Source organism: Notolepis coatsorum (assembly GCF_963971535.1).
Source record: "Notolepis coatsorum genome assembly, chromosome: 16".
NCBI lineage: Eukaryota > Metazoa > Chordata > Actinopteri > Aulopiformes > Paralepididae > Notolepis > Notolepis coatsorum.
Genome location: NC_140180.1, coordinates 78,538,592 through 78,558,917, shown reverse-complemented (window position 1 = coordinate 78,558,917; position 20,326 = coordinate 78,538,592). Strand labels below are relative to the sequence as shown.

The 20,326-nt window shown below is 44.2% G+C and overlaps 1 protein-coding gene across 1 annotated transcript in view; it reads left to right on the top strand.

Annotated features, from left to right (window-relative positions):
• Positions 1-14,012, top strand: part of lonrf4 (LON peptidase N-terminal domain and ring finger 4) — a gene marked incomplete at both ends in the record, with an annotated part of 91,442 nt that extends 77,430 nt beyond the window's left edge. Inside the window, 5 exons of the mRNA XM_084331837.1 lie at positions 1,755-1,876; positions 2,756-2,914; positions 8,360-8,522; positions 9,240-9,389; positions 13,863-14,012. Coding sequence (XP_084187963.1) covers positions 1,755-1,876; positions 2,756-2,914; positions 8,360-8,522; positions 9,240-9,389; positions 13,863-14,012 — 744 coding nt within the window. The remainder of the gene's footprint in view (positions 1-1,754; positions 1,877-2,755; positions 2,915-8,359; positions 8,523-9,239; positions 9,390-13,862) is intronic.
• Positions 14,013-20,326: the final 6,314 nt, after the last annotated feature.

The window sequence follows — 20,326 nt, the reverse complement described above, 5'->3', positions numbered from 1 at the left end:
TACAAGATATTACTACCGGAGGATTCTCCCAGATGCACGAGCGCCACTTCCGGTTTTGCATGGAGTGTAATTCGCCCGAAATCCACCAGGCGGCGGTATTGAGGCGTTGCAATATCAGAACAGGGTCCAGCTGCGTCCCGGAGAGAGGCTGGATGAATTATGAATGCCATGGCGAATTTTTTTTATATTGATCCCAAAAACGAGTTAACTCGTTTCTGGCGCACAAGGCATGGCGGGCAATAACGAGTATACTCGTTTTTGGCGCACAAAGTGTTAAAGCTGATGGTGCCTCTGGGAGCTCTATTTCAGCTGGGCAGGTAAACTCTTGCTAATTTCTCCGAAGTTGCTTTAAGTTAGTGATGACAATAAGGCAAACGACCATTACTAATTTTAAACTAAAACTAAAAATTAGAGCGTATCCTTTAATCAATTTTACAAAATGTCGATTTAAAAAAGTAAAAGTCCAGGAAGATTTGCCAGTTTGTACTGCCACTCTGTTCTCAGTGATGCAGTGAGGCACAGTGATGCGTTATAAAGTCTGATGGCTGTCGGAATGAAGGACTTCCTGTGCTGTTCAGTGTTGCATCTTGGGAGTCTTAGTCTAACACTGAACGTACCCCTTCTATCAGCCAAGTCTGTGTATAGTGGATGGGAGGGGTTGTCCATGATGGCGTGGAGCTTAGCAAGGCTCCTCCTCTCTGACACCACCGCTAGAGAGTCCAGCTCCACCCCCACCACGTTACTGGCCTTCCTGACCAGCTTTTCCAGCCTGTTTGCGTCCCCCGCTCTCCCCAGCAGGTCACTTCGTATAAGAAGGCACCGCCACCACCGACTCGTGGATCATCCTCAACATCCTTGTACAGACGTTGAAGGATTTCAGCCTTCTGAGGAAGTAGAGTCGGCTCTGGCCCTTCTTGTAGAGTGCCTCAGCATGTTTTCAAAGTCAAAGTCAACGTCAGCTTTATTGTCACCTCTCGTAATGTGCAACACATACAGAGAAATTTAATTGCGTTTCCACTTTCCCATGGTTTATGTAAAAAACAAGATCTAATATAAACATAAAGTAACATAGTAGTACACTATAAACATAAAGTAACATATGGACACAGGACTATATACAATGTAGACAGTAGCTAAAAAAAAAGTTTATGTATGAGTGCATGTAAATATAGAGGTAAACGAGAACTTAGTGGAAAACTTTTAGCAGCAGTGGTACTTAGTAAGTATGAATAATAAATAATGGCAGTAAAATACAATAATACAACTGTTTTGACCCGTTCAGTGTTTTTTCAGGGGGACAGAGACTAGCAGGGGCCGCAGTGTCACACCTGTTGTAAAACTGTCCACATCTCCATCCACTCCCCTTCCCCCCGCCGGTTTAATGCCGGTTATGGTCTGCATGCCAGTCCAGACAGATTTTCTCCAGTTCCCCCTCCAACTTCCTCCTGTAATTATCTTTGGCCTCTCTGAGGTTAGTTTTCAGCAGCCCTTGAACTCTTTTCACCTCCTCTCTGTTACCTGTGTTGAAAGCCCTCTTCTTTTCGTTCAGTAGGGCTTTGATATACTCATGGCAAGGCTGGAATTCTATTTAGCTATCCAATCACCGACCGCGCACGACAGTCTATGATGGTGTCTGCGACACAATAAAAGAAACAAATTCTGTCGAGTCATTTCTGTTACGAGCGACGGTTGTTGAAAGTGTCAAGAGTCAAAGCATAAATCAACCTGTACCGTGACCATTTTTCCTGTTTCAGTACTTCAAGGCCAGGAAGTACAATCCCACAGCGATGCTCCAGGAGCTCACGAGCCGCCTCTTCCCCGTGCAGCTGGCTGAGAGGAAGCAGGTCCATGAGGCGGAGATGGCTGAACTCTCCAAGTAGGCTCCTGTCCCGACACAACAACAGAGTGTGCTCATCAGCATAGCGGCACATACACAGCAACACATATATCAGATATGATGTACTTTCTATTGACTCATAGTCACTATGAGTACCAGCAAAGTCACTAACTCACCTATTCATTGAGTTAGTTTAATACTGTGATTATTGTATTGTAAATTAGAGTTAATTTATTGTTGTTTATGCTGCTATTTTATGCAATTTCTGATCAATTTGTTGTGTTGTTATTGTCTGCATTACTTTGACCCTTTTCTTATTTTCTGCATTATTCTGTCTATTTTATGTTAATGTTAATGTCTATTTTACTGTCGTAAAGCACTTTGGGCTGCAATTCTTGTGTGAACGTGCTATACAAATAAAGTTTATTATTATTATTATTATTATTATTATTATTATTATTATTATTATTATTATTATTATTATTATTATTATTATTATTATTATTATTATTATTATTATTATTATTATTATTATTATTATTATTATTATTATTATTATTATTATTATTATTATTATTATTATTATTATTATTATTCATTCAGTCACTCTCAGTCATATCCACTTTGTCCCTAGTGGTGGGTCACAGGCATGGCATTTTGCTCAGTATTTATGACACTGTCTGTCTGTCTGTCTGTCTGTCTGTCTGTCTGTCTGTCTGTCTGTCTGTCTGTCTGTCTGTCTGTCTGTCTGTCTGTCTGTCTGTCTGTCTGTCTGTCTGTCTGTCTGTCTGTCTGTCCGTCCGTCCGTCCGGCTGCCTGTCTGTCTGTCTCTCTCTCTCTCTCTCTCTCTCTCTCTCTCTCTCTCTCTCTCTCTCTCTCTCTCTCTCTCTCTCTCTCTCTCTCTCTCTCTCTCTCTAGTCTTACCCAGGACATCCCTATCTTTGTGTGTGCGGTGGCCTACCCCGGTGTGTCGTGTCCGCTGCATATCTTTGAGCCCCGCTACCGGCTGATGATGAGACGTTGCATGGAGACTGGCACCAAGATGTTTGGCATGTGCAGCTACGAGCACGGCAAAGAGTACGCTCCACACACACACACACACATTAGGGTTGCCACGGTGATGTGAAATTTCCCATGACTAATAAACCCATGACAACACCGGTGTTACCGGTGATGCTGAAATGACGCTCAATATCTGTAGAGCACTTACTTTGATCTTTAATGTTATACGGCTACATTGATCTGCTGTGTCTGACCGTCTACTTCTGTTTTTAATTCAATTCAATCATTAGTATCCATTTGTTGGACAGACAGAGTTGACGTCAGGTTCTAATAAAATAATAAACCAATATACCAATAACTAATACCTTTCCATCACTTTTCTATCTGTAACGGACGGACCAATGTAGCTGCAGCCTTATTTAGCGCATCGAGCAAACATCCTGTTGCTTGTCCTCGGAGCTCATCTCCAGTCGACCTTTTGCTGCTGCGGGTTTCAGGTGAAATATTTCACAATCCTCCGCTAGCGTCGTGTAGCGCGTCGTGCCGTCTCTAGAGCCGTCTTCCTTTACTTCAGATGCAGTTAAAACTAAGTGAAAGTGAAACCTAAAAAAAATACACGTTCACCATCTGATTCACATGCTTCATAACACAGTAGCACCCTTGGTCGCGCTACAGAAACAGTACGTAGAAAAAATAGAAGGGATCGGGGAATGTGTGGTGTGTGTATGTACTGTATGTATGTGTGTGTGTGTGTGTGTGTGTGTGTGTGTGTGTGTGTGTGTGTGTGTGTGTGTGTGTGTGTGTGTATGTCTGTGTGCTTCCCACAGCCTGTCAGGCTGTCACAGTATTTGACAAATTAGCGTATTTCTTTTTTTTATTTGAATGTGGGCACTGATATGTGAAAATGAACTAAATGGGTTTTATTTTTATAAAAATAAATAAACATACACCGGTGGGGGCGGTGGGCAAGTAATGTAGCCTACTTGGTGGATGCCTGAACACAGAGGAACACCGGTATCGCAGACTAGCGCGGCAAGCCTAACACACACACACACACACACACACACACACACACACACACACACACACACACACACACACACACACACACACACACACACACACACACACACACACACCCTGTCTCTCTCCTGTTTTAATTGTGGTTCACTGACTATACGATAGAAGACAAGGAACCAATATAATCTGCACAAGATATACATTTTAAAGGAACACGCCGACATTATGTAAAATGCATTTACCGTCTTCTCTGGCTTCTCTAGCTTAGCACAAATTAATGGAAGTGGATACGGACCAGCTAGCCTAGCTGTTGGCCAAAACACCTCTCCCGGAGTTTTAAAACTAGACTAATTGTCCGTTCCTGCTTCCATTAATTTGTGCTAAACTAGGTTAACTTGTAGCCGGATAGCACAGAGAGGAAATGTATATCTATATTCTTGTCTGACTCTGGAGAAGACGGTAAGCATATTTATAATAATAATAATAACTTGGTTTTATATAGCACCTTTCATAAAACCCAAGGTCGCTTTACATAGGGGGGGGAAACAACTAGTATATTCCTACAGAATCCTACAATAATCTAAGGTTATTGTAGTACAGTACAATGGGATTGCTTATCTGGAAGGAGGAGAAAGGGATCATACGTGATAGAATTGTTGGTCTCCTCATCTGACTTAAAGCAGATGAAGAATAAACGTGTAGCCAGACAAACCAGAACTGTAGTTCAACTCTTCTGATTTATTTGAGCCCGGGCCAACAGTGAATAAAAGGTTGCCTTTCACATACAAAGGATTATCAGACAACATTAACATGGCTGCTGTGTACAGGAATCAACAAGGTTTGCATCTCAAACCCCAATATGTACATAAAACAGTCACTCGTTAACATAATTTGAACATAGAGAATTTACTGTACACATTATACATGAGTAAATCTGGTTTACCGATCAGGGATCTGTACATTACTCTAATCTATAAACAACCATTGGTGTTTCCCATGATTTACTCACGTAAAATGCAATCAGCTCACAGTAGTCTCTGGGTGGGGAGCGGTTGGAGCCGCAGACCTGGGTTGGGTGGTCTGGGCTCCTGAATAACACTATGTTTGCCCTTATATCCTATAATTTCTAGCCAATAATAGCACATTTTCCTAATATGGTTGGTCCAATCCTGCGTCTTCTTGTGGGGGGGTTGGTTCTTGTCTCCGGGTGGGGTGGTGTGATGTCATCTTCCCTCAGTGATAAGAAGGGGGGTCTTTATGGCCCCCCCTTCCTTGATGTGGTCTCAGTGATCAGAAGGGGGGTCTTTATGGCCCCCCCTTCCTTGATGTGGTCTTTCAACTCAACTGATTACAGAGGCCTGTTCCAATAAACCTTTTACCAACTGTATCTCCCGTATATATGAATTTACCCATTTCTAATATTATCAGGGCCGTCTCAGGGGGTGTGCGAGCAGTGCGGTCGCACAGGGCCTCGCGGGAAGGGGGGCCTCGAGAAAAAAAAAAAAAAAAAAAAAATTATTTTTTCTATTGTTTTTTTTTATTTTTTTTTTATTTTTTTGCGAGGCCCCCCTTCCCGCGAGGCCCTTTTTCATCACAGACCTAAAATCTAGTTTTGCTTATATGCTTATATATTTCACATTAGACACGTTTGTAGAATGTGTCTGACTTCCTGCCTCTGCGGCTCTGCAGACTGCAGTTTTCCGGTTTCTGCGGATTTGCTGCTCTACAGATTTTAGGATAGTGTTTCCGGCCCGTCCGCCGTAATACCAAATAGAAGAAGAAGACACACGAGGTAGATAATTCAGCGCTATTCAGAGGAGCGAGGCGAGTGGATGTCTTTTCAAAAGCCGCATGGATCAGAAGAAATTACACCGTGGGCCAAGAAAGTCTCCTTCCAACTTTACCATTGGCGCCGCTGCCGCCGCATTGATACTGCGTTATGGTGAGTCAACCTATGATTATATTCCCGCCGTGGACCTATGCTCTCTTTCTCTCTCTCTGGAGCCAAACTGGTCGACTAGCTAATATAGTACTACTAGTAGCTAACGGTGTGTGCCTGGTGTCAGCGCCTGTATTGCTTTTCTCATGTTGTAGTTTCAGTGGTAGTGCGTTAGCTAATGGTTAGCGATAGCCGGGTTGAGCTAACTGGCTAACTGATAGCATCAAAGTAACGTGCGCAGCCAGCAGCTAACGTCGTAGCTAGCTGCCGGCTAGCTGCCGGCTGCGCACGTTACTTTGATGCCATCAGTTAGCCTAGGCTAGAGTTAGCTGTTAGCTTGTGCTACGAGTCGACCATTGACATTAGCCGTGAGAATAGCAGGGGGTTCTGGCTTATTTTGTCCCGCCAGCGAGAGGCCTTTCGTCAACGTGGAGACCTGTGTTGCGGCCTTTCGCCCTGCGTTCCTTTTGTGCAGGTAAGATTAATGAAAATGTCATGACATTACCCCACTCTTCCTTCCTTCCCCTCCCGAATGTTTTGTTAATAACGATGTTTTTTTCCAGGCAAAACATATGCTACTTCACAACATTTGGAGATACGACATGTGCTGTGTGTGAATGTCTTGGTCGCTTGTGTAGCTTGGGTAGCGTTGGGCCGTTGGCCAAAGCTGTGTGTGGCCTGGTGTCACAGTACCTGGCTAGCCTATTTAGCTGATGTCGGCCATTGGCTCCTTGCTGCTTTGGTTTCTCTGGTATAGACCCTCTTCTTGTTGGATTTAAGTGTTGATCTTTGTCCTTTTGGATCTCTCATACATGCTCTAGTCTCTCTCTAACACACACACACATGACAAACACACATGTTCTCTCTCTCTCTCTCTCTTTCTAACACACACAGTTTGCCTATGGCGGCCTTTCTCGATGGCTAGGCTGTGCTCAAGGATCTTCAGTCACAGTGCTCAGGTATTCTGCCACTCTGTACTCTCTGTTTAGGGCCAAATAGCATTTCAATTTCTTTCCAATGTGTCTCTCTCTCTCTCTCTCTCTCTGTACACTGTATATTGACTGTAGAACGGGAGCTCTCTCTCGCTCTCTCTTTTGCTATATGTTGACTGTATCATGCCCCGCCTCGGGCAGCGCTATTATTTAAGAATATGTTGACTGTATAAAAAAAAAAAATATATATATATATATATATATATATATATATATTTTTTTTAACCTTTTGGGGGGGGGGGGGGGGGGGGGCTCGCGTTAAATCTCGCACAGGGCCTCGCATTTCTCCCAGGCGGCCCTGAATATTATGGTTTACTCTCTTGATACTAAACAGTTGATTAATAGATAACTTTGTTTGTGACTTAGTGTCCATGACTAATCATCTCTTCAACAAGTCTAAACTGGTCTGCCCTGTGGTCAACCCAGCTGTCTCTGCTCAGCATTTACATACAGTCAGTTCGAGAAGGTGTCGTTTGTTCCCTAATTTAGTCATTGCTTGAGTGGGGGTTGAAATAACTGTTGCTGTTGTTATCTGATGCAACTGTCTCAACTGACAGTTGAGACTGTTTAGCCACTGAGTCCACTCTGCTATTGAAAGGTACATCTGGCTTTACATTTATGGTTCTCCAATTTATTCACACATATTAATTATGAAATTCAACGTCAATATTTACCACACAACAATAACAAACATGGTGTACAGACACGACATTCAATGTAGGAGGTTAGGGGTCAAAGGCCATGCTGAAGAGGTGAGTTTTGAGGAGTTTTTTCCCATAATGTTGGCATGCTCCTTTTAACGTTAAAGGATAACTCCACTATTTTGGGAAATTAGCTTATTTAACATCTTCCCTGGAGTTAGACAAGAAGATACATACCTTTTTTGTCTCTGTGCGTGCATTTTAGCTTTGGGAATAGACGCTCCGTTAGCATAGCTTAGCTTCATCACTGGAAGTGAGGCACGACAGTAGCCTTACAGTGCCTTACAGTGTATTGCAAGGTCTGACATTGACCAAACTTGATATGCATGACCTTGGTGGGCTCTAGGTCAACTCCTGCAAAGGGGGTCAATGTCAGACTTTGCAATCAAAAGTTAGGGGGCTAATAACCCTTGCCATAATTTCAGTGCGCCCCCTAACTTTTGATTGCAAGGTCTGACATTGACCCCCTTTTCAGGAGTTGACCTAGAGCCCACCAAGGTCATGCATATCAAATTTGGTCAATGTCAGACCTTGCAATACACTGTAAGGCACTGTAAGGCTACTGTCCTGCCTCACTTCCAGTGATGAAGCTAAGCTATGCTAACGGAGCGTCTATTCCCAAAGCTAAAATGCACGCACAGAGACAAAAAAGGTATGTATCTTCTTGTCTAACTCCAGGGAAGATGTTAAATAAGCTAATTTCCCAAAATAGTGGAGTTCCCCTTTAAACTATCCAATCCTGCATTACTTTCTTAAAATTAATTTCAATTACATTACCCAGTTCCAGCATATATATAGCCACATTATAGCCTTTTGTAGACTACGGTTATAGGCTTTCGTAAGTTACAAGGGTTCCGGTGTGCTCCAGGTTTGCAGACTACGGCTGCATGCTGGAGATCCTGGGTCTGGAGCAGCTGCCTGACGGGAGGTCCTACGTGGACACGGTGGGCGGCAGCAGGTTCCGCGTGCTGCGGAGGAGTCAGAGGGACGGCTACCACACTGCCGACATAGAGCACCTGGAGGACCACAAGGTCAGCATCCGGGCCGTCCAGAGAACCTGCTCATGTACTCAGTGTTTGTTCAGGAAAACACTAAATTGAATGTTATTGTTTATATTATTTTATGTTACTTATGTTATTTTAACTTGACAGTTCATGTTGTATATTATCAATTATGTTATCAGAAATTGAGGAACATTTGATGAAAATAAAACACGTTTTTAAAATTCTTTTTTAATATAACCACATTACATAATGCTTTTGCTCTGTGTGTGTGTGTCGCAGTGTTGTGATCACTGCCTGACCACCATGGTAAATGGACTGCATTTATATAGCGAGCAGAGAACAGAGAGCAGTTAGGGGTTAAGTGTCTTGGTCAAGGACACTTTGACATGCTGCCTGGGAGGAGCTGGAAATCTAACCGGGAACCTTCTGATCACCAGACGGCAGCTCTATCTCCTGAGCCACTATCGCCTCCACATACCTGTTGCCATAGCAAACAATAGTTAAATCCCCATTCATTTTGACGAATCTGGTTACATAGCAACAGAATTGTGAAATAGGAAATTGATAAATTCTTGATCACCATCACGCTTTAATGCTTTCACTCACTCACTCACTCTTTTTCCCTCCCTCTCTCTCTCTCTCTCTCTCTCTCTCTCTCTCTCTCTCTCTCTCTCTCTCTCTCTCTCTCTCTCTCTCTCTCTCTCTCTCTCTCTCTCTCTCTCTCTCTCTCTCTCTCTCTACCAGGTCGATGGGACAGAGTTGGAGCAGCTGCAGCATCTTCATGACAGTGTGTACCAACAGGCTCAGGATTGGTACCAGCGCCTCAGCAGTAGTATGAGAGAGCAGGTCAGCAGACAGTACGGAACCATGCCGGACCAGGAGGATGACATCCAGGTCAGAACATGGGGCCTCAAAACCCATTCTAACCTGAACTTATGATGTCTGGAAACATTTCTCATAATTTACGTTTTTCTAAGGGTTCTATTCTTGAGATTTGGATCTCACAAGAGACTAAGAACACACACTCCTAGGGCTGTCACTTTTTAGTCCAAGTTCAAGTTTTCGTTCGAACCTGGTGAAATATTAAAAGTCTAACAGTAATGATGTGATCGAATTCAAAATTGGAGCACTGCAGATAACGCTTAGCCCCACTAACAATTTAGTAATCTGCTTTCCAGAGTCCCAGAATCACATTTAAAGTAGCGTGTCTGGTATTCCAGCAGATGGCGGTCTTGCACTGCCTGGCTGCTAAACCGCATTGTCACGTTGGAATTATTGCATGTCATAGAGCTGTATAGAGAGAGAGCCATGAAAAATATATATTATTAGTATCTGTTGAACGGATCATCTCAACACCAACACACTAAAGTACATTATTAGTATCTGCTGGACAGATCATCTCAACACCAACACACTAAAGTATATTATTAGTATCTGCTGAACAGATAATCTCAACACCAAAACACTAAAGTATATTATTAATATCTGCTGAACAGATCATCTCAACACCAACACACTAAAGTATATTATTAGTATCTGCTGAACACATAATCTCAACACCAACACACTAAAGTATATTATTAATATCTGCTGACCAGATCATCTCAACACCAACACAGTAAAGTATATTATTAGTATCTGCTGAATAGATCATCTCAACACCAACACACTAAAGTATATTATTAGTATCTGTTGAACGGATCATCTCAACACCAACACACTAAAGTATATTATCTGTCCATCCCGTTGCTTTTTTGAATGACAACTAGTGACCATAAACCACTTTGGAGTGACTATCAAAACAGGCTGCAGGTAAAGCCTTGGATTTTCCTGAGTCAGCTAATTCCAGCCGGCTAATTAACCCTCACAACGCTCTCTCTGTCATGTTGACATTTGTTTTGCTCGTGAAGGAAGTTCATGCCATATTCCCTCCAACATGAAGAAAGAAGTTGTGTCTCTCTCTCTCTCTCTCTCTCTCTCTCTCTCTCTCTCTCTTTCTCAATACACAATTACAACTATCCAAACTAATGATAATTGTTTTTGGGATTGGGTGGTGGGGTGGGGTGGGGGGTTAGAGGATTCTGATGACATAAAAGTTCTATATAATTCAAACAAATTCCATATGAATAATAATGCATCTCATTTATATAGCACACTTTAAACTCAAACGAGATTTCATGATGCTTCACAGCAAAAGAGAAAATAAAAGGTTAAAGGTAAAAACATAAAAACATAGTCGCAGCAAAAAAAAACAGGCCCTAGTGGAAGACGGAGTAAAATAAATTAGTCTTAAGGCTGGTTTTGAAGGCAGAGTAAAATAAATAAGTCGTAAGGCTGGTTTTGAAGGCAGTAAGGGGGGCTGAGGCCCTGATGGATCTTGGCAGCTGATTCCACAGACAATCCCCCATGGTTTACAGCCCGGTGCGTGGGATGGCGAGGAGGTTTTGGCTGCCAGACCTGAGTGACCTGGATGCAGGTTGAGGGGAGAGGAGGTCCTGGAGGTAGGTCGGGCTGGAGTGGTTACTGGCCTTGTAGACCAGCAGGAGACTCTTAAAGTTTATCCACTGGTTTATTGGTAGCCAGTGGAGGACTGGGGTGATGTGCTGAGTTTTCCAGGTTTTGGTGAGGACACGGGTGGCACTGTTCTGGACGTACTGTAACTTCTGGATGGTTTTGGAGGGAAGGCCTGCCAGCAGACAGTTACAGTAGTCGATGCGGGAACTGACAAAGGCATGGACCAGTCTTTCGGCGTCAGATAGGGAGAGTGAGGGTCTGAGTTTAGAAATGTTTCTCAGGTGGTAGAAGGAGGTTTGCCATTTAGCTGCAGGGAGTTTCATCTGGCATCTGGTAGCCCGGGTGAGAGCCAGATGTGAGTCAGGGAAGGTTTGGAGGTAGATTTGGGTATCATCAGCATATGAGTTGAATTTGATGTCTTGGCTTTGCAGTATGTTACCAAAGGGGAGCATGTAGATTAAAAAGAGCAGGGGCCCCAGGACTGACCCCTTTGGGACGCCGGAGATAACCCATTTTGTGATGGAGATGAGGTTCCCCAGCATCACATATTCCTGCCTCCCCAAGAGGTAGGAGTGGAAGAAGTCGAGAGCCGTCCCTGTAACTCCCACCTCCCGGAGGCACTGACACAGAGTGTGATGGTCCACCATGTCAAAAGTGGCACAGTCAAGAAAGATAAGTCAAATCAAGTTGAGTTGGTTCAAACTTGACTTTAGGAGAAAGTGACAGCCCTATACACCCCGCCTACACACACACACACACACGCACGCACGCACGCACGCACGCACGCACACACACACACACACACACACACACACACACACACACACACACACACACACACACACACACACACACACACACACACACACAATCTCTGATATGAACAGGAATTAAATGTGCTTTAGATAATATTTGTATCTAGAGTAATCATAATAATGATAAATAATAAAAATAAAATAATACATCCACAGAGTTTTTAGAAAGGTAAAAGTATTGATTGATTAATGTATTTCTCATGTAAAAAGAATTTCTGGTTCAAAATGTATGTTGTTTACATGTATCCCCTCCCTACTTCCCATTTCCCCAGTGGAATGGACTTCAATGGATAAAGTACATCCTGGTGCTCTAGTGCGACATCTAGTGGCTGTTGAATGAATGAATGAATGAATGAATGAATGAATGAATGAAAACTTTATTTAACAGATTGCAGAATGGGTACAATACAGTACGGCTCAATACATACAATTGTTAAGGGGATGCAGACCTGAGAAAGACGTTTGTCTTGTTTCCATCAGGGTCCCCCATTTTCAATTCATATAGACATATATGACATACATGACATACAGATAGTCAGTACTGCTACATCTATACATTTATGACATACCAGATTTGCAAATACAGTACTGTTTGTGATACAGAAGGAGTCAAGAAAAGGGAGTATATACATTTGACGTAGAAACTGTACATTGGAGGAGGTTGGGTGGGGGGGGTTGGGTACATTGGGATATTGACAACCATACTGGGTAATTTACATTGGAGGTGGTTGGGGGGGGGGGGGGGGGGGGGGGGGGGGGCACACTGTATAAACAAGTAACACTGTACATTGAGGGGGGGGGGGGAGGAGACACTGTACAAACAAACACAATTGTACATTGAACTATTGACAAAACCATACTAGGTAAATGACTGTACATTGGAGGGGGTTGGGTTAGGATATTTACAGGGGCCAGTGTTGAATTGCAGTCTCCCGTAGGTGTCCCTTGAGAGAGGTTTTGAAAGTGGGTAGTGATCCACATTCCTTTACAGCTTTGGGTAGGGCGTTCCACATTGATGTGGCATAATTGCGAAACGTGTTTAGTCCCTTATTTGAGCCGAATCTGGGTTTAACATGATTTGTGGAGCTCCCTCTGGTGTTGTGATCGTGGTATTCACTGACCTTTGGGAAGTATTTTGACATGTACATGGGTACCTTGGTCGTGTAGTGTATCTTGTAGACCAGGCCCATTGCAAGTTGTTGTACTCTGTCGTCTACTCTAAGCCATCCTAGGTTGTCAAAGTGGGCAGGGGTGAGGTGGGTTCTAGGAGTAAGGTCAAGCAGTAGTCTGACCAGTTTGTTTTGAGATGTTTGTAATTTTGTTTTTAGCGCCTTTGAGGTGCTTTGGTACCATGAGGTGCAAGCATAGTCGTAGTACCCCTGAATGAGTGCTCCTGCCAGAGTCTTCAGGGTGTTCTTGTTTACCAGAGAGGAGATCCGGTACAAGAATCGAGTTTGTTGGTTGACTTTTTTTATTACATTGGATGCCATTTTGTCACAGGAGAGATTAGCCTCTAGGATGGAACCCAGGTAGGTAATTTCATCTTTCCTTGTGACAATATTGTCACCCACTGTAACTGAGAAGCCGTCGGTCTTGCTGAGTTTGTTATTTGAACCGAAGAGAATGGACTCTGTTTTGCCCATGTGTAATGATAGTTTGTTATCAGCGAGCCATATGCAGATTCTGCCTAGTTCCGAGCTGAGGGTTTTTTCAACCTGTAACTTGTTCTTGTCAGAGACCAGCAGGGCTGAGTCGTCCGCAAACAGGAACAAGTTGCAGTCACAAGCTGACGACATGTCATTTGCATAAATTAGGAACAGTAGCGGTCCTAGTATGCTTCCTTGTGGAACACCACAGCTCACTGTGAGGGGGGGGGATAGGGTACCGTTTACCTCCACCATCTCCACCATGTTCATTAAGCTACTCTTAATCCGTAAACGTATAAACCGTAAAAAAGATTTTTGCCCCCAAAACTGGAGTTATGAGATTTTCCGACGACAACATGACACATGATAACTCTCTGCCTGTTGCCCACCAGGCGTCTTCCAATGGTCCCACCTGGTGCTGGTGGCTACTCTCCGTCCTCCAGTTGGACCCGTCCTACCAGACCACCGTGCTGTCCCTCACCGCCCTCAAAGACCGCCTGGGACATCTGCGCATCGTCCTGGAGTACTTCTCCCAAAGCTAAGCCCCCGTAGCCACAGAGGGCCGTGGTCCCTGCACCCTCCTCCTACCCGCTCACTCCACTGGAGTCAAAACACTCAACAGACGAACTGTTGGACTGTCCACGACCTCCCGCTGTGGTGCGGCATCAGTAGGGTTTGGATCATGGAGAGAGAGAGGTCCCTACTGGTCTGTTTGAGAGAGCGAGAGGGATTTCCAACACAAACACACTGTAATTTAATCAATTTAGTATTTACGGGAGAGGGGATCATTTTGACTGTTTTACTTTGGATATGTTTGTGTTCGTGTACTATGTTTCATGACGACTATGGTAATATACTCTAATATATGTGTTCCAATCCAATCCAACTTTATTTATATAGCATGTTTAAAAACAACAAAGTTGACCAAAGTGCTTCACAATCAACCAATACAGTAAAAAACACATAGACTAATCACAATACAATGCACACAGAACTACAAACAGATTACGGCAGCAGACTGTAATATTTTTCTTTAAATGCTAGGGAGAATGGTAAATGGCTGCTTTTTTTTAATATAGCACTTTTATCCAAAGCGCTTTACAATTTGTTACTCACATTTGTGTGAGATGTGTTTTAAACATTGAACATTTTGATCCGGATTTGGCCATAAGCATTATAGAAATGTTTTGAACGGAAGACCAAAGATGCATTTGAGTTAAGTCCAATCACAAACAGACAAATTTGTTTTGTTTTTATGTATCAAAGAAAGGCTTCACTCGATTTTGAAATGAGAACATAGAACTCCTGACAGCATTGAAGTAGAATTATGGAGTGATAAGGAAACCCAGAATCAACGAAAGTCATCCAGTAAATTGGACTATGCACAATAGTTAAAAGGTTTGGGTTCATGTATTATATGAAAATAATAGTGTTGCCTTGAACATTTAGATTTGAACTTGATACTTAACTGGTCATGTTTCATCCGTCACTCTGGATTTACAGCCAGTTCACTCCATACTCATTTGATTTGGCGCTAAAGAATCGCCATGTCGCTATCCGTTATGGAAAACAATCCTTGCTAGAAATAATATCGCAATAATGGTCATACATTTTGTAAAGCGTAAAAAAAAGACGCCGCCTGGATATAAAAAAACTTTAATATTTAGGAATGAAAAGCTGCTAGCCGGGCTTCTGTATTTCTACGCCGCTTGCTTTCATGCAGTGGGAAGTGAAGTGGATTCCCAGCTTAAATTCCCTATTTACTACTTCTTTCTGCGTTGTGATTTAAACCTTTTTACAAGCTCTTGGGATCCACTCTGTGCTAAATGCAGATAACCAGTGTTCTAACTTGGTTACTGCTTACCCAGAGAGAAAATACGGCGCGGCCGTTGAAATGAAGCGAGATCTGAGCAGTTTGAAAAAGAACCCGTTTTTAATGAAAAAAGGATTTCAATTAGATGTTACAAAAGAAATATTTGAAAGAATGGTGCAATGAATTCTACCGGAAGCATTCGCTATGCCGAAGGTCAGTAGAATTCAGTCTAAATTCTCAATAACAAGCTCTGTCTAAAAACACGTCTCGTCTCGTCTTCGATTCTGCTGCGTCGATTTCTCCTCCTTGCTGGGTCTGTTGTGGAGAAAAAGGGTGTGTGTTTCTTGTCCCTTCCTGGTTCTGTTCGGGTGTGTTCTGACTCTCCTGGCACGGAGTCTTTGCTAATATCCAATTTAGGCTCCGCCTCTAGTTTTACGGCAAGCGGGCGTTTTCCAAACTCTCCTCGAGTGTTCCTATTGGAGGACACTTACTCTCAGCTCTCATTGGCTAACTCCTTATCGTGACGTTTTACACCGAATTACGTCACGATGTGGATTCTAAGTCCAAATCCTTTGATCAACTGCTCCTTTGTAAAGAAAAGACTGTCTGGCGTCTCTCAAGGCAGTTCCTTTGTATTGGACCATTTGCCTAGAACACTTAGGGTGTAAAATCACCCAGTTTATTACTCCCAGGAAGTCCAAACGAGACTATCTCTTCATTTGATCAACAGCTGCCTGTCTCAATCACTCTGGTTAAGTGCCTTGAGTCCACGCAGCTGTTTCAAATCACAGATACGTCTTGTTTGTTTTGTTGAATGAAAATGGATAGCGGCAGAGAAGCCAGGAGAATTTGTGAATGCATTTTACCTGTCGGTGTTGTGCCATTCTGAGACCCAAGGTGTACAGTACAATAGTTGGTTTGACTGAAATCTACTACAGTTTCCCCGGTTTGGGGATTAATTATCCCCAAGATACATGTTAGTATTTTCTCAAACAAACTGTTTACAATTACCTTAACCTTACTGTTTAACCTAATTACCTCAGAGCCAACCTTTCCAGAATCCTTCTGACTCATTTTCCATATTTGTTAGTATCATTTACTTTCAACACCCACATTACTCCCTCCCCTACTGACCGACTATGGACCCATCTTTTATTTACACAGTTCTCTATTCACTCACACCATTTAACAATTTCCACTCATTTTGCAGGTTATATACAATGTTATCAGTTATATCAATTTCACTTCAGTCTAGGTCCGTCCCTTTATACAAAAAGATGATCGTACCAATTACCAGGTTTAGACTATACTTTATGTGTTTTTTATCCAAATGTGTCTGTTTTGTGCAATTCACTCTGAAAGAAAAGACCTTACATTGCATTTACTATCTAAACATTTCTAAAAAAGGAGAGAGCTTAGCTAATGAAAAATGAAAAATTAATATGTACACGCCCTCTCCAAGGCCTATCAGTTACACTATCCCTTCCTTTGCCTATGTATATCGTTTAGGCTTCTTGATGACTCATTGTGGTCGAGTATCTTGTTCCGGGCTTGTGCTAAGCACTGGTTCCTCTGGCTCTTCTGGTACCTTCTCCATGTCCACAGAGGAGAAGTTATTATGTTCCAATTCATAATCCTCTCCTCTGTCTGGTTCCTGTAAAAAACCTTCATCTTCTACTGGTGGCCAATCGTGGCCCCCTCGGTCTGGCTCGCCATAATCATCCGGGTCTTCCCCATCGTTTGGGGTTAGCGCCGCCTTCACTTCGCCTTCGTGTAACGGTTGCGACGCCCCGGTTTTACCGTCAAGGTCTTGTGGTTCAGGTTCCCATTCTTGGTCCGTATTGGTTGCTTTTACACAATGAGTAACGTGAAACCACATAGGCGATCCTTCAACTTGTAAAGCCCTCTCGGTGGCTCGAACGACTTTGTATGGCCCTTCCCGTCTCGCGCCAAACCACTTGCGTCTAAATACTTTGACATAAACGTAGTCGCCTGGTATGATTTGAGGTGTAGTCTGCCTATTCACCTCCTCCCCGGTTTCATGCTCCTGTCTACTGGAGACATGAACCAGAATACTTTTGTGTATCTTTGACATGTATTTTACGTACTCACGCATGTCGTTGTCCAGGATGTCCAAACTCGGACCTTTGCCTGTCGCGCGCAAACCTGGTACTACCATGCAGCGACCTAGCATCATTTCGTGCGGTGTCAAACGCAGACCGCGAATTTCGCACGAACGACAAGCCATCAAAGCTAAAGGAAGAGCGTTTAGCCAATTCAAGCCTGTGTGTTGACAGATCTTTACCAATTTGTTTTTTAGTGTCCCGTTCATGCGTTCCACCAACCCCTGGCTCTGCGGATGATAAACGGCCCCCAATCGCTGTTTTATGCCTAAGTGTTGGAGTATTAAACGTACAGTTTTGTCAACGAACTCTTTTCCATTGTCCGACGAGATTCTGTCTGGTAAACCAAAACGGGGAATTACCTCTTGGCACAGGAACTTAGCCACAGATGCTGCATCCTTGTGCCGGGTGGCGCACGCCTCCACCCACCTTGAAAAACGACAGACAACGACAAGAATATATCTCTTCTGATTAATGGGCTTAATCATGTCAATGTAATCAATTACAAGGTCTCGCATTGGGCCATTGGGCGTGGGGATATGTCCTGGTGACACACTAATCCCCTTACGTATATTGTTTTTCAAACATATTACACACCTCTGTAATACATGATCAATTTGACTGCCCAAATCTGGCGCCCAAAAGCCATATTCTCTGATTTTTCTCCTTACCTCTCCTTTATGCGCATGGCAAAAGTCGTGCGCCGTGTGGATCAGCAGTCCGACCAGGCCAGCAGGAGCCACCACAAATCCACCGGCGTCGCGCCACAAACCTGAATCATCCTGACTAGCTCCCCTGGTTATCCAGAGGTTCCGTTCCACCTGACTAGCCTCCTCCTGGAAAGTCAAAACATCTTTGTAGGTTATCTTGTCCTCTAACTCAACTCTGTGTGTGATAACCAATACCTTGCCTGTTCTGTCAGCACCTGTCACTTCCTTGGCAGCTTCGTCCGCTCTTCTGTTCCCTCGAGACATCTTGGACTCGTCTGACTGATGAGCAGCACACTTGATTATCGCAACCTGCTTTGGTTTCATAATTGCTTCTAACAAACGTTTAATCTGACTACAATGTTTTATGGCGCTTCCATCGGCTTTCTTGAATCCTCTCCCTTTCCACACTGTGCCAAACAAGAAGGCGGTACCATGTGCATAGGCGGAGTCGGTTACAATATTTACAGTTCTGCCCTCTGCCATGTTACATGCTTCCGTCAGTGCGACCAATTCTGCTAACTGGGCTGAACAAGGTTGTGATAATGCTTCGGCTTTTTCTACCACAAATCCTTCGCCCTGTGACCTTACCACGGAGTAACCTGCTTTTAGTCCCTCGCCCACACGATAACAAGAGCCGTCAGTCCATAACTCCAGATCTGGACTGTCAAATGGAAATGCCTGCAAGTCTGCTCTGAGTTTAGAGTCGCTTTGACCCTTCTAACCTCCTTCCAGTTAAGAGTACCCTCCTCCCGTTCGGATGCACTCCTTGCCCTACTTAGATGCACCTCTCCCCTCCAGGATCAGGAGATACCACGTGTGGGGAAACCGGCTTTTTCAGGGCCGCATTGCCGCCTACACTGGACCCCCTCTCACCCAACCAAGGATACAGGCCTCCACTTCCAGGCTAAGGTCTCCTCACATGAACAGAAGAAGTCCCCTTATCTTACCTTCAGGTGCAGTTTAAGGCTGGGTCCCTTTCCAATCTTAGGAGAGACAATTCAGATTCCTCTGAATTGACACCCCTCATCCCTCTGCTTCCCAGCATTTTCTTTTCAAAAACACTGATCACAGAAGCACAGCTCGCCTACTAACCCTGTATCGGCTAGTAAGGTTACCGTGGCCTGACTGTACATTGAGCCAAGTGCATTTATGCCCATACTGTCCAGTCACTCACGGTCCCCGTCCCGCTATCTGTGACTATAAGCAGGGGTCATAACGCTCTCCTGACCGGCTGGCGACCCAGTCGATAGCGACCTCATAGTCCGTCATCAAGTCAGGACCCCAAGCAGCTGACTGTCCGTAGTACCTATCAGCCACTCAGTTTAGAAACCGACGGTCTTGTCCCCACCCCGCTTGCTCTGGGCATGGAAATATTGACCGTTTTCGCCAGCCTTGCCTGTTCATGGCAGGAGCTGTGCCCCCTACGGTGCACCGCCCTGCTCCTAGGTGTGGACTGTCGCCCACGTACCACCCCGTGCCCACACCAACTTGCGTGCGACGTTTCCTGGGCCGACTAGACGGTACCACAGTGGTATGTTATTTCATACCTCGTTACGCACGAGGGCCTTCAGTTTCTCCCCAGCACTATAGTGTGTGTTTAACGTGCGCCCAGACTCTTGCGAGCCCACTGCCGCCTGTTAGAGGCTAGAGGTTCGGGGTGCCTAATCCCCTCCCTAACCTCTCGACTTCGACTAAACAGTCGTGGGGCTCTCCATCTTCAGGCGTAGGGATGTCAGCTGCCGGGTTCGTTACGGAACACCTGACCAGCGTCACATCTTCCTGTTCCAAAAGTCTGTAGTAGTGTTTAATGCGAGGCATCGTCAGTGCATATTTACCGGACTCCAACAGACTCTTCAAGTCATGCCTCACCATGATATCCACTGGATATCCCATCGTAATACTTGCGGCTTTCTCGTACATCGTATACACTCCAGCCATTTCTCGGTAGCATGGAGCCATCCCCATCTCTACTTCCGAGTAGGCAATTGAGTAGTACGCCATCGGCTGTGGTCGCGCCCCCACCCCTGTGTCCTGAGCCAACACCGCACACGCCTGCTTCTGATCTGGTGAAGAAGAGACGTATAGTATGAATTTCTTGGTATAGTTAGGCAACGCCAAGGCCGGCGCCTCTAACAGTCGGGACTTGATTGTTTCGAATGCCCGTGAGCCCTCTTCGGTCCATACCACTTTACTGCTCAGTTTATCAACGC